Source organism: Brachionichthys hirsutus, chromosome 13 (assembly GCF_040956055.1).
Source record: "Brachionichthys hirsutus isolate HB-005 chromosome 13, CSIRO-AGI_Bhir_v1, whole genome shotgun sequence".
NCBI classification, from domain to species: domain Eukaryota; kingdom Metazoa; phylum Chordata; class Actinopteri; order Lophiiformes; family Brachionichthyidae; genus Brachionichthys; species Brachionichthys hirsutus.
Window position 1 is genome coordinate 7302159 of NC_090909.1, and position 14463 is coordinate 7316621.

General features: G+C 42.3%; 2 protein-coding genes across 2 annotated transcripts; one reads left to right on the top strand and one right to left on the bottom strand.

Moving 5' to 3' along the window:
* Window positions 1-1301: 1301 nt before the first annotated feature.
* On the bottom strand, window positions 1302-4214 carry paqr7a (progestin and adipoQ receptor family member VII, a). The gene is made up of 2 exons (XM_068747147.1): window positions 4205-4214; window positions 1302-3038 (listed from the first exon to the last, which is right to left on the bottom strand). The coding sequence occupies exon 2, from the start codon at window positions 2997-2999 to the stop codon at window positions 1935-1937; it is 1065 nt and encodes a 354-aa protein (XP_068603248.1). The 5' UTR covers window positions 3000-3038; window positions 4205-4214; the 3' UTR covers window positions 1302-1934.
* A 5760-nt stretch (window positions 4215-9974) lies between these two features.
* On the top strand, window positions 9975-13205 carry tmem222b (transmembrane protein 222b). The gene is made up of 6 exons (XM_068747403.1): window positions 9975-10096; window positions 11098-11182; window positions 11924-11955; window positions 12052-12148; window positions 12231-12361; window positions 13118-13205. Exons 1-6 carry the CDS (start codon window positions 9978-9980, stop codon window positions 13203-13205), a joined length of 552 nt encoding a protein of 183 aa, XP_068603504.1. The 5' UTR covers window positions 9975-9977.
* Window positions 13206-14463: the final 1258 nt, after the last annotated feature.

Genomic DNA, 14463 nt, shown 5'->3' on the forward strand with positions numbered 1-14463 from the left:
AGTATGGGCTTCCTAACATACGTTTATTAGTTTATTATTTTCCTTTTTTTTAATATATATATATATATATTTTTTTTCGAGGCTTGGAGTGGCGCCCCCTCCAGCAGGTGGCGCCCTAGGCAATCGCCTAGCTCGCCTATGCCTGCTGGAGACATACGTTTTTCAGATAGGAACAAGCAAAACAGGTTTTCACCCTCATGTTTTTGTTGTGTGTCTCAATCGTCCTGACATCAGCATCGAAGTACACCAAAGATGAGACACATTTAAGATTGTTGGGTTTGCCTTCTCCTATTTCAACCAGTCTGTCTTGTGTACACAAAGCCCTCATCGTACACTCTTTCAGTTCACTGTCCTCGACGTGGTTTGAAATGCAGTTATTGTACATGTTGGATTAGATAACATCAGATCATGCGATAAACAGGCGGTTCCACTACTGAAGGTAGTACTGGGTGAAACGCATTGTATGCCTTCATGTTGGACATTACGTACCATTTACGCCGTATATTAAAGGTAATAACGACATGTTGTTCCTTTTCCTGTGTGCAACGTTCAACCCACTTCCCTGCACCCACCTCAAACCACATTTCATTATCAGTTTCTTTTTCATTTTTTACTGCAATCACGTTGTGAGAAGAAACCTTGACACCGACCAGCACAGTCAGGAGTTGAAATGGGCAGCACTGCTGGAAATAAATGGTGTGTGTGGGGGGGTGTAGTCATAGCTGAAGCAAGCTCTTACATGCTGATCACAGGAAACATTATTTCCCAAAGACAGTTTGGCGGGGGCAGCAAGGTTCAAGGTTCGGTTCCTTTCTGCACGGAGTTTATGTTCTCTCCAGATTCTCTGGCTTCCTGCCACCTCCGAAAACATGCAGCCGAGGTGAATTAATCACAACAAATTGTTCGTAGGAGTGAGAGTGTGCTCGTTTGCCTTTCGTAAAGCCCCGCGATAAGCTGGCGTCTCATCCGGGGTGTACACCGCCTGTGATGGGCTCCATAAGACCCCTAAACTGCAAGGTGGATAAGTGGCTGTAGATGAGCCGATTGAGATCATCTCATCTACAGGATGGATGGATATTGTAGTTTTGCTGAAACACTCAATCTCACTTTTTTTTTCCTTGATACAAAAGGCAGAAACAAAATGTATACTAAGACAATACTGTGACGGCCGAAACAATGTAGAAAACAATACAAAATACAATTACTGCATACTACATACTAGTATAAAATAAATATAGATTTAATTAAGAATGTATTGTGCATATGACCCATCGTGACAAAGTATAAAGCTTTATTATGTACATTTAAAGGTAGCGGGTTAAACAATATCCAAAATTGAACGTTAACAACGTAACAACAAAACAAGGTTGCCCCATAATGTGTCCTCGTAGATTTTACACCTGCATAAATCCCTGAAAATGGAAAATCTTAAGGCTTTCGATTCCACTGAGCCATTATCTGAGTAAATAACAGGAAAAACCAGTAATCAAATATAAAATCAGCAAACAAATGTTATTAAGGCACTTCATCCAACATGCACTTTGATCAGTGTGTCGCATTAAAAACAATTTAAAAATAATTTTCCAAAATTAACTCTTAAAATAAATTAGTTTGGATGGAATATACCCCCAGTACGAAAGTCATTTTCTCACACTCCCTTTTCCAGAAGAACACAACCCTTTTCTAAACGCATGAATAGCAAAATTGAAATGAGTCAAGAAATTCTACATCAGTACCATAATATTAATTCTTAACATTGTGAATCAGCCATGCTACAATCAGCACCACAGTGTCATGAAATGCTTCAACAGCCGTTTTGTTTTCCTGCAGTAAATATACGGAGTAAGATCCCTTTCTGTCAAAGCAGCAAGCCTAAAAGGAAAGGCACGTGAATGCGTTTGCAGCTCGATACCATAGCAACGACGGTATTCTAACTACTTTGACTTGTTCTCCAAGTCTAGCTTTTGTTTAACTTTGCTCAGAATGAAGACAGCGATTAACGTGCACACGGCCAACGTCAGCACATACTGTCCGACGAACAGGACGGCGTCGTCGCTCCCGTGCAGCTTCGCGTACAGCGTCCTGCGGCCCACAAAGTCGAGGTGCGTGGCGTGGATCTGACACAGCGTGCAGCAAGACACGAAAACATGAAACACCTGATGACTCTGTCCAATAAAATCGCACCGACCGGGAAAGTAGCGCTCCTGCACGGGGAAGGAGAAGAAGAAGGCACAGCAGAGAAATAGAGCCACCTGGCCAAAGTGATAGATCATGGCCGGGTCGTCGCTGGCTGCGGACCACGACAGGAGTCTGTTAGTCACGGGGCTGCTGTCCCAGAGATACGCGAGCACCGCGGGAATCACCTGGCCCAGCTTGCGTACCCAATTCGGTAAGCTGTAGTTGCAGTATTTGCCACAGCAGCACCCCAGACAAGATAGACAACTGAGGACAGCGGCAAGGGGCATGAAGACGCCGCGCACGCGTCTGTGCAGGCTCTCGTCCACAGCATAGTAAAAGTGACCTAAAGCGCTGCCATACTGATACTGCGCCACTCCGATGTAGTCCAGAAAGAAGAACGTATAGTGGCACAGTTCAGACTTGCCACCCAGTAGATGAGCCGTTACGCTTATTGCAGAATAGATCAAGGAGGACAGGATGACGACCAGCAGGGGCCAGGAATGGCGGTCAGCGACAAAGTCCACGGTCTCAGTCAGCTGCCCTAATTTAACCAGAAAAATTAAAAACGCCAGCAGGTGACTCCAGACGTTAATGGTCTCATTGTGGCGCTGGAATAAAGACAGGAAGTAGTAACGCCAGCCTTGGTTGAGCGGCCGGTAGCCGCTGCAGATGTAGCGTTCCCTGAAGAAGTGAGGGACGTCGGTGTCCCTCACAGTGCCGGGCATGGAGGGAGCAGCCTCCGTCAGCATCCGGGGAACCTCCTTGATCTGCTGCAGACTGATGAACATTCGCCCAAGTCGCTCCATTACGATGGTCGCCATGGCTGCCAGTAGTCGAGGCGATGCACACTGGATGGTTCCCTGCAGAGATATTAAGAATCACCGCCCCCCCCCCACACAGTGAGCTTTTTATGTGGGTTGATAATGGCAAAAGCATATATCACAACACGCAACACCGCTGATCTGACCCTCTCACCGAGGGTTAAGGCTCCCCTGAACAAAGCGCCGTCCGCCCCATCTTGGAAGCCATTTTTGGTTCACTGTATATCCATCTTAAGTTAGCCGCTAAATGCTTTTCCTTCTTTAAATGTCCTCAGCATGGACTTTTGAGCACAAAATACCAAAGTAACTCTGCTTTTAGCCAAACGGCAGCGGTGAGAGGAAGAGCTCGTCGCTGCTGAGCAGGCCTGACTTGGAGGGAAAGTGTCAGATGAAAACATTTGTGCTATGACGCCGTTAACAATTAGCTATCCGACTCTTTTTGTGCGTCGGGTGGTCCAACCGGCTCGCCAACAATTCCTGCTGGAGCAGTAACCTGAACAGCGCTGCTACCGTCAAGGAGGTTAAATCAGATCTTTATTTTTCACACATTATTATTTGTTCCACATTAACAATAAAAAAAAACATTTTGGTAATGTGGAACACAGCCTTAGTTTCAGTGGCGCAATGGAAGTCGTGTGATGCAATAAAGAATATTCGATTGAATCCTATTCTAAAATTTAAGAATCTCAAAAATTCATTACATTTTTCTATAAAGAAGAGAAAATGATTATATGCATATACACACTTAGGTGGTGCACATTTGTTTTTTTAATCAAGTAAATAATTTTGTATAAATACTTTTCAACTGTACCTCTGGTAAACAATGATAACCGGTTGTTGTAGTTTTATTGGGACATGGAGACTTCACGTTTTGATGATAATGGCGGAGGTACACGCTCATATCTGCTGGCTAGTTTCGCAATTTTATTCCCATTTTAGATGCAGAATGTTAAATTGTTGCAGCAGTAGAAAATGCAACACATTTCTTTGAACCCGTCCACGCCCCTGGGAGAACGTGTTCCTGCGTGTTTGGCTTCTGGGTGTCTCTACGGTGAATTTACCCGTAAATTACGTAAAGACTAATCGTTTGGTCCTTCAAATGTCCAATTCAGACAACTGTCTAAAGTTGCGTAAACCCGCCCGCAGTGAACGCATCACCGCCACGGCCTTACAGCTCCGTAAAGTAGCACCTGGCGACGCCTCACCTCGCGTTCGTCCCGTCTTCTCTTCTTTATCGCCGCTCCCTCCTGCGTCTCGCCAGCCTAAATATTACGTTCAATTCAAGGTGGGAGGAAGCGTCAAGCCACCGAGCGACATTAGTCTGGGAACGGAAGTCAAAATGGAGATGCCACAAGAAATAAAAGCACGAAAGACATCAGATTTGTCGGTGAATTGGTCAAAGCCGCCATGATTGTTTATAAAAAAAAAAGTGTTGTTGATTTTTTTTTTTATAGTCCCAAAAATCAATTGAGCACAAAACATGCCCTATAAATAGTTGCACAAGCAATTTTAAAACAGAGAACAAAATGGCTAATTCTTAATAAAGCTATTGACTACACAAATAAACCAATGCGGATAGTTTTATTTTGAAAAGAAAAAGCGGAAACCCTGTCGTGCACTGGGTGGAGCAGCACAGGGGAGGTTTCCTGAAACCACCGAAAAGTTACATAAATTACTCTGAAACGAAAGTTTGAAAGATATGATAGATGATCAGGTTCAAATAGCAGGAAATCCTTTTTTTATGAAGCGTCATTGAACGCAACGGGCATTAAACTTACTTATCCCTAATGAAAAACGTCCTCAGACTGTGTGGTTTCAGAGGGAGTTGCTTTAGGATTAGACATTAATTATGGTGGGGAACGGCTTAGACAGGTATTCTATCCATTGTCATTTCACACCCACGACATTCTTTGAGACTGGCAGAACTCTATTACAGCTTTAACAGGTCCAAACAGGCTCAGACCTGCATCACAGGGGCAGCAGCAGCCATGACCACAGCATTTCATTTAAAAGCAAACTAGAGAAACATCGGAGAGCACAAACCACTGCTAAGCAGCTCATTCCCCTCGTGATTGGATTTACACCGTCCACATGGTGATCTGGATCGACATCAAAAGGTTCTAAATTCTTCTCGGTGTCAGTGAATTGGAGTTGATGTGTATTTTTAACTGATTTTTGAATCCGTAAATGGAGTTTTCGATATTAAAATTTCCTTTTTTTTTCTGACCTCATTCTGAATCAGATCCAGAATTTATTTTACAATAAAAAAACAATTATTTTAAAACGCCTCCATTATAAGTAAATGGAAAATCCAGATTTGTTTTTGTAGACATGGTATCCGGATCGCTCTCAAAATTTAATGGGATCTACGTTAGACCAAGACACTTCTTCAGAATGTTTTTCCACATCAAGATCCATCCAGTATGTATGTGAAATTTGAAATGCATATGATTTACGCTTCAAATGTAAATCCCTCATTGTCCTCCATAGCAGGACGGTCCGCTTATTTCATCAGCCGGTAGAGCTTTGTTTGTCACTTTCTCATGCGTGCAGTTTGTTGCTGTATCTCCAGCATCGGGGTGATTCCTGGATCGAGGTTGATAGCAGGGCGTGACAGCGTGGACACTTTCATGCTGACATTGTGATGTCAGGTGTGATATAATATATTGTGCAGCACAAACATGAACCTTAAGCCGTGTAAACCTTTTGTTTTTTGTTCAACACTTGACATGTGAAAGCAGCCGGTTTACAGCAGCCTTTTTGCATTTGGGCCGAAACATTTTGGTTTCATCTGGCCAGAGCTCTTGTCTTCACCATCTAGCTCTAGGCGGGAAGGCCTATTAATCCAAAAAGCAGAAGTTGAAATTGACTGAGATACTGTAAAAGATTTTTAAATGAATGTTCCCAATGCCCACTTTGCAGAGTCTTGTTATATTTCAGGACATTATTCAAAATTAAATCCAAGATTTTTGCCAAGCTGTCTGAATCTCAGCTTCTTTCCCTGCAGTCTATATTCATCAAAGATATCCCTTGTTTGCATCCGACATTCAGGCTTATTTTTGGATTGTAATGTAAACCTAATGTCATATATATACTGTATATATATATATTTATAGTGTCTGCAAATTCTTTGTTTTAAATAAGAAAAAATATGAAAGTATATACCGGTAATAATTGTGTTTTTCTCCAGAATCTCCTTAAAAGGAAATATTTAGATTAGAAAGCAAAAAAGAAATAAAAAATACTGTAGCTACTGAGCTAGATTTTGTTGCTCTCTGGTGTCATGAGAGGACAAATGAAGTTTATGCTTGATCAAGTTGAGCATTTCCTTCTTGAGTTTCCTGCAATGTCAAAGAATGTCACAGAAGTAGTTTGTGAAAGACAGAATGTACCTCGCTTTCTGCGTATTTGTGAGTGTTTATATTGAAGGATTCCGGGAAGAAGAGGGAGATCCAAAACGACAGATGTGAAAGCTTTTCCCACTCCGACGGCACATTCTACTGAATAAACATTAGGAAACGGCAAGTTTCATCTACACACTGAGAAATGATGATACTGGCTTTGCAGCTGCTTAGAAACTATTTCTAACAATCAACAATCACTTCTGTCCCGTAGGAAAGTAGTTTGCAAGTGTCCTAAACGACCTGGTTTTACATTAGAAGCAGGATTTCATCAGAAGAACCTTGAAGTAGGCAGGTCGGCAGGGAGGTGTGAAAGACTGACATAAAAGAATGAACAGGTGAAAGAGCAACCGACAAAGTTATAAAGAGAAACAAACTGTGAACATTAAATAAAGTGAGGAGAACATGCACAGTCAAACGCCGTGTGCTGCAGACGCTGTGTAATGTTGCTGTTCATTTACTTCCTCGGAGAATTAGAATTATGGCTTCAAATATTCTGCCAGGCACACGTTGGACTATAATGATATAAATATAATTCTTCATATACTGTTTTTGATTGTGACATTCATGATATTCAGTCCCTGTATCATTTTATCTAACATCTTAATTGAATAGAAAATGTAAGGATATTTGCACTACCTGTGTGTCAGAAAACAAAGCATTTCTCTGATCTTAAAATAAAGGCCTGTAATATAGAATATATATATACTGTATATATATATTATTATTATTATTTTCTTGGGAGCTTTTATTTGAAATAATACACTGCACGAAGAAGAAAGAATAAACCAAATAAACGACTAAGTTAATGTTGAATCACATGGATGTACTGAGTTTAAGGTTTTCTCTCTTTTGTCCATTTATCTCTTACAAATATTTACATGCTTCCTTGTGCTGAACACACACACACACACACGCTGACTCAGTACTGCAATCGTGTTCCTGTTTCAGCCCTCTGTCATCATAACTGCCCTGATATTCACTGTGACGTGTGGGCTTTTCTACCGTGTTGCTTTTCTTTCCATTTTTTTGTGTTTTTATTTCCCCTAATTACATTTCTTTTGGTAAAAATGTCAACAGCTGTGAACTCTAGCGGTGAACACCTCATCCCTAAGCCAAAGACATAGATTAAACATGAATGTGGAATGGGATTGGCACCGGGTGCTCGGTTTCTCGACGGCACAAACATGTATTCAAGTTGTTCAACCTGTTTTCCAGTCATGCGTCTGTTGAGGCTCGTCCTGTAACTCTCTAGAACATCCACAGAGGGGCAGTGTTCCCTTTTGTTGTGCAGAGCCAACAGTGAAACAGGAATTCACCTCTATTTACGTGTTTTTTGTTCAGCTTTCAGAAATCCTTAAAATACAAAGTTTGGATTATTATATTTCAGGATTTGCCTCCCATCGTTAAATATTTCTCCTGCTCTCTGTGCATCGTGTGTTTAACAACCCCGATTAAACACTCAATTCTCAGACCTCAAAATATGAGGTTTTGTCAGGTTTGACTCATTTTTGTGAGTCTAAAAACCTGATTTCAAGATAAAGAACCTCAAACAATTTGTCCAACTGATCCCAAATAACCAATATAAAAGGAAAACAAACATAAAGAAAAGCACTCAGAGCTCAAGACCTCTGCCAAGCAGCTCATTCCACTCCTAATTGGATTTACATGGTGATCTGGATCATCATCAAAAGGGTATAAATTGTTCTTGGAATCTTTACACATGAAAAGTAAAAGTGAACCTTGGGAATAGTGTAACAGTTGTTAAAAAGGGGCCGTGGGGATTTAAAATGACAACTTGTTTGTTTGTTTGTTTGTTTTTCAGTGACGCGATTTTTACCTGTAATAAAATGTACCGTTTTTTTACTTTTCTTTTCTTCACTAATCACACACTATCAAATGTGTTTCTAAAAGCATTTACATTTTTCTCAGAGTTGAACGAGGAAAGTAGAGGACGCTTGACATTTTACTTTTAAGACCCTTGACCGAGGATACCATGCCTCCAAGTTGCAGTCCCTAAAGCAGCACATATTCTGGCCTAATTGGCTTGGATTCCTCAGCCAGATATCGAAGTGGCATTTTGCTGGAGAATTCCCTCAGCCCCCTGATGATGAGCCCACCGTGCCTTCGTTTATCAACGTCTCCTTGCTTTTGCTGAGCAGTTTGTTTTTGCCCTTCTCACAATATATCACCTGCCACATCTAATGGGCGCCAGTATCTGGAACGCGGGGCTCCTGCTCATCCCTTGGGTTGGTCTTTGTTTCCAGCACCAGATAACGCCTTCCACAGCTGCAGCCCTCCACCTCCGCTACACTGGAAGGTTCTCCTTCTGCCGGCAGCAGAACAAAAGGAGGCTTTCTGCATTACACTGGAGGGGAGGTTCGGTGCATAAAAGAGTTTGTAGAATGATATAATTGTTTTTCTTCATTCAGAGCAAAATGAGTTCTCATGCTGTTGCTCATCTTTTATACTTATTTTAATATAAATAATCAAGAGTTGCATAGTTGGGTCTTTGTTGCAGTAAACCCTTTTTGTTTATCAGCCTTGTGAGTGTAGGCTTCTGCCAAAGCATTAATTTATTAATCAATGTATCAGCTGATTAACTGGTGCATCATTAGTTAGTATACTGTGAACATCAGGCTTTTTTTCTATGCCCCAACCAAAGGGGCCATGTGGGACTGTCCTTGTCCATCAATCCATCGGTCTGCGGGTATCAGTCCTCAAAACAAGCCGGACAGAATTCAATTTAATCACACTTAGGGCCCCTAAATGTGTAGATATCATAAATGTGGGTTTTCATTTTGTCAGTTTACCATCTTCTCCCACATTTAAACTTCATGTCAGTTTGCTCCTAATCTCCTGTGACGAATGTTGGGCTTTCCGTGTATTCGGGACATCAGTGTCCTTGGACAAACGTTTTCCTGTTTTAATTTCAATAAACAAAGTTGTTCTGGAAATTTGCAATACGTTCATTTTTTTTAATGTGAGACTGTAAATGACAAATAAATTAATAAACAAAAAGACGAACGCTGTCCTCTGGACAAATGTCTAAATTAACATTTTGACATAGTTTTATTATTGTTTACAACATTTGAATTTGTGTTAATTTCTAAGAAAATGTAATAAATGCCACGGTTTGCTTTAACTGTAAATATTTCTCAGCTTAGGTCACAAAGTTAGGCAACATAACTAGTGGCGTAACAAAAGTTTCAGTAAATCGATTTTGAAGCACAGAACCCGGAAGCTGGTGAAGCTGTTATTGACAAACTGACTTCAGGAGAGACTTCCGATTTGACCTTTCAAAGCAAAACCTATAATAACCAAACATACATTGAATAATAAACCCGTCTCTGCCGGCATTTCGCTCAAATGTTGAGAAAATTGCGAGAGTATAACATTGTCCCGTAATACATCATGACTTTCTCTCTATTTAGTTATATGCATAGTCAGCGCATCACCAAAACGACGGCATGTTTCATTTTATTTTGAAGGTGAAGTTCCGTTTTTCTTCCGTGTGTTTGGCTAGCTTGACGCAGCTATAAGTGTTATAAATGAAGTTCGTTTCCCAAAGCTGGCGATGGCGGATGTTGTGGATAAAGACAGCATGAAGAATTACCACATCGCCTCGGAGAAAGTAGACCCGGAGGCCTGTCGGTATCCGTACTGCGTTGTGTGGACACCGATCCCCGTGTTGTCGTAAGTCTGCTCCCTGACGCTCTGGATGTGTGACGCTGACGGCTTCATTAGCTTTGCTAGCTAGCAGACCTGCTGCTAACTTCCTTAAATAACATGTATCATTAAAAAACAACAACAACAACAAACGTTGCGAGTATGATTTGCGAGTGAATCAAAAATACTACACATCAAATAAATAGCAAACAAGAAAACAGATTGAGCTCCATAAGTGAAGTACAAAGGTTTTTTTTTATATTATTGACAAAAGTTTTGATATCATAGAATTGCCAAAATATAATGTGTGCATGATTTATTTCATGTGGAAAGTATACTTTTGTTTTGAAAACCGTTCCGTGAGTTATGGTTTCTCCGGAGGTGTCTGAATGCATCATTGTGAAATCGCACTATTTCCAGGTGTTCATTGATAAATCACTGACCCCACTTCATCCGTTTAAGTGTGACTACAAGTGTGTTCTTATTTAGGACTTTTTGGCAAAAGAAAAGTTCAACATCTCTCATTTTCCAAGATGTTCGGTTTTAGCTCGGATGAGAAGTTGTTATATTTTGACTTGGATTTTGTTATTTTATTTATTCATTGTTGAAATTTGTCCGTTTTTTTTTTTTTTTTTTTTTTAGGGAAATTGGTTGTGCCAGATTTGGATTCTGTGTCTGTGAAAGGCAATAAGTTGTTTTGGAATTGATTTCAGATGTTGGTAGTGGTTTCCATGGTGACCTCTGTATATCACGATCGATGGAGGGTCTTATCTTGACATAGCCTATAAATGTTTGTTGTTGTTGTTTTTTTTTCCTTGGTACTTTTTAATTTTGATTGTATTTACGCCATACTTTCATACCTTTGCAATAAATATAACGAGGACTGTATTTTAAAATATTTTTTTAGAATCTCACGCTCCGCTGGTTGGTCAGAAGAGAGACTACTTGAACTCTTTGTTTCAGTCTTCTTGCGGGTTTTCAGACGCACTACTTTCATGTTATAACGTTAACATGGTTTTTTTGTTCAGGTGGCTGCTTCCATTCATTGGCCACATGGGAATCTGCACCTCCGCAGGAATCATCAGGGATTTTGCTGGACCTTATTTTGTCTCTGTGAGTAATGGCTGTGGTTCTGTGAGCTTCAAATGAGTCACCTTGACGTTTTCTGCTCTCTACACTAGAACAATGGAGGCTAAGCTTATTCTGTTATTTAGTCTTTACGTGTTATTCTTCTCTTTGTTCTAACGTATTTATTTCTGCTCAAAAATGGTAGCCCTCATTTTAAAAACTCGCAGGTTCGACTCTGCAAGGCGGTCGCGCTGTTTTGCTCGCAGTGCTGTTATTTGTTTGTATAGGGATTTTAAATCAATTAGTTTAGCGACAGTTCAGACATTTACATTCACACGTATTGAGATGTAGACAGGAAATAAAAAAAACATTCCCGGTTTGGTTTTCTCTAAATAAAAAAGTCTGTTTCACAGATCTGTCCGATCTGAAAACGGAACACGACCACAGAGCGAAGTAGAATCTCTACATCCCATATCGGTGCCAAAGCTTAACACAACTTTAACACGCTGCAAACTCTCATGATAATTTTGTTCTAGGCACTTGAATGAACCTGGTGATGAAGACGCAAAAAATTTGTTCCGGGGGGCAAATTTCCTAAAATCCCAAACCGAAACCATCTTAACTTGTTCGCCATCTTTCAAAAAGCTAATTAGCAGCTAATGGGCTTAATGAACGTTTCTACCTCTGCATTTAGCATTAGTGTATCGGTAGGAGGCAGCAGAATCCAGACGGCGTCTGAAACCGTTGAGACAAATGGCCGTAAACATTTATTTTTTCTTTTTGCAGGAAGACAACATGGCTTTTGGAAAACCCACAAAGTACGTAAACAGAAATATAAAGGAGTTTAAGTACACTGCACACATCCTTTCACCCGTCCGACAGACGATGTCTTTTTTTCCTTCTTTTGACTGAAGGTACTGGATGCTTGATGTTAGCAAGGTCTACGCTAACGGCTCCAACGCCTGGGACGCGGCGGTGCACGATGCTTCAGAGGAGTATAAGCACAGGATGGTGAGTGAACAGTGTTGTTGGTTTGTCTTCTGTTTGCTACGTGGTGGCGATGCCGATCTGCATTCTGCGTCTCCCCCCACAGCACAACCTCTGCTGTGACAACTGTCACTCGCATGTCGCCATGGCTCTGAATCTGATGCGCTATGAAAACGGCTCCTCGTGGAACATGGTCAAACTCTGCCTCCTCGTCCTGGTCCACGGAAAACACGTCAGGTAAGGCGGGTCTACGTGTCCGGGGCCTGGGGGGGGGGGGTAGCGCAGAGAACCGAAGGAGCGTTCCAATTTAAGTGAAGACGGTTGATTTGTCGGGATTTTGCTTTCTGTGGCGATGCAAGTCACGCCATCTGTTTTCAATCGTTAGCTAAAACAGCCATGAGAGCCCACAAGCCAATCACCGTTTGTTAGTCGGGGAATAAAAAGAGCCGCAGCAACAAATGCGACTGTTGTGTGTCTGTTTGGGTAAAATCCAACACACACACATGGTAATGATCTATTTTTAAAACGATACGGGGAAAGCTAAAAAAAAAAAAAAAAGTCTGACTGTTGAATTCTACAAATCATCCCGTCCTGGATAGGAAGACGAAAGCGACACGAAGCCGCCATCAACCCATGAGCAGGAATTATCGTAGCGAGTTCTCCTTTCTCACAGAGGAAGTCGAGCTCAGGCGAGTCTTCGTTCGGCACCGTCGCGGTCCAGACAGACGCTTTTGTCGTGGCTCTAAACAGCGGAGTGAGTTTCAGACGAAAGCGGTGACAGTTGTGAAGTTAAATATTGAGAGGTGCGTGAGAATGTTTTGGTTTTGGGCCGTGTCGCTGTTAGCTACCAGTCGCCCGATCGCAGGGCGCCCCCCTCACCTAAAACTCCATGTTTGAAGTTCTTTTCTGTAACCATCAGGCTAAATGTCCCTTTCAAATCTTCTCCTCATTCGCTGCCTCACTGGCGTTTCCGTTCTCCTCCGCCTGCTCCAGCTGCGCGGGGTTCCTGAAGACCTGGCTGCCTTTCCTAATGCTGCTGGGCCTCGTCCTCACCGTGTCTCTGGTCCTCAACCTGCGATGACCTGGGCGGAGCGAAGGGCGCGGCGGGACGACAAGCGTGCGTCACACGGTGCAGGTCACGGAGGAGATGGAGACTTTTCTACACCGACAGGCCGTCGTCGGGTTTGTGGGCCGCAGGCCGTCGCCGCCACTGGTGAAGCCGGAGACCTCTTCGCCGCCGCCACGCAAAAACACAGAATGGATTTGTGATCATTGGAAGCACGACTACAGGATTGTGTCATCGCCACCTGCGAAGAGTAGCGGTTGTGTTAATAGTCAAATTCACTGACGAAATCGCAGCCATGCCTTGCTTTCAGGTCTGATGGGAGATGATTCCACTTCCATACCATCATCCATCCATCGATTCATCTATTTTCTGGTAAATGAGACGACCTTCAATCGTCTTGTCTGCGGCGGCTCGAGACAAACGCCAGATCAGTTTGTGTATTTCTGCGTTCTCTTACATTGATTGTGCGTTGGAATCCGAAGTCTGCGTCTCTTTTTTAAAAGCAAGAAGACTTGTTCTCAGATGTTTTCTCCATGCGTACCGTGCTCAGATGGCTTTATAATGAATGTTTTCATGCCTTTAACTACAGATCATCAGTGCATTGATTGTAGCAGACTCGGTAAGTGCAGCTGTGGAAAAGCTCTTTTTTTTTGTTTTTCTGCAGCCGTGGCCAAAATGCCAGAGAATGAGCGAGACCGGCTCAAACTGTGTCCTGAAATATCTGACTTACTGGAAGAGGAGTGAAAGAATTTGTTGTCAGGGTTGTGAAACTTTCTGAAAGCTGTTTTTTAACAACTCGATTTGACTCCACATTCCTTATCTATTCTCGGTTTCGCTTTTGTGTCTGGCTCCATTCAAACGATATTGATTTCACATGAAGGTTGGCATTCTAAATCCGTTGCCATGGCTTGTCCCGAGTAAATTTAAATCCCTTCATTGTTTGCAATTGGAACCCCCCCCCCCCCCCCCAGCAGGTTGCCGGGGGGGTGGGGGGGGGATCCTCAGGTTCTTCACACTCGCCCAACCCCTGCTGAACATCCCCGCTTTCCTTCCAGCGCTGATCCTGCTGTTTTCGACCTCTGCAGATCAGATCTGAAGGTCAAATGTCGCCCCTTTGATTTCTGCCCGCTAACGTCCTGGAAAGCCCCCGTGGTCGCCATGTGAGCTCGTAAACACAAGATCTTGTTTTCTGCTTCGGGAAGTGACGCTCGGTGTGCAACACACGGCCGACTGTGCTCGAGTTTGTGCACTTTCTTTCAGTTTCAAATGGATT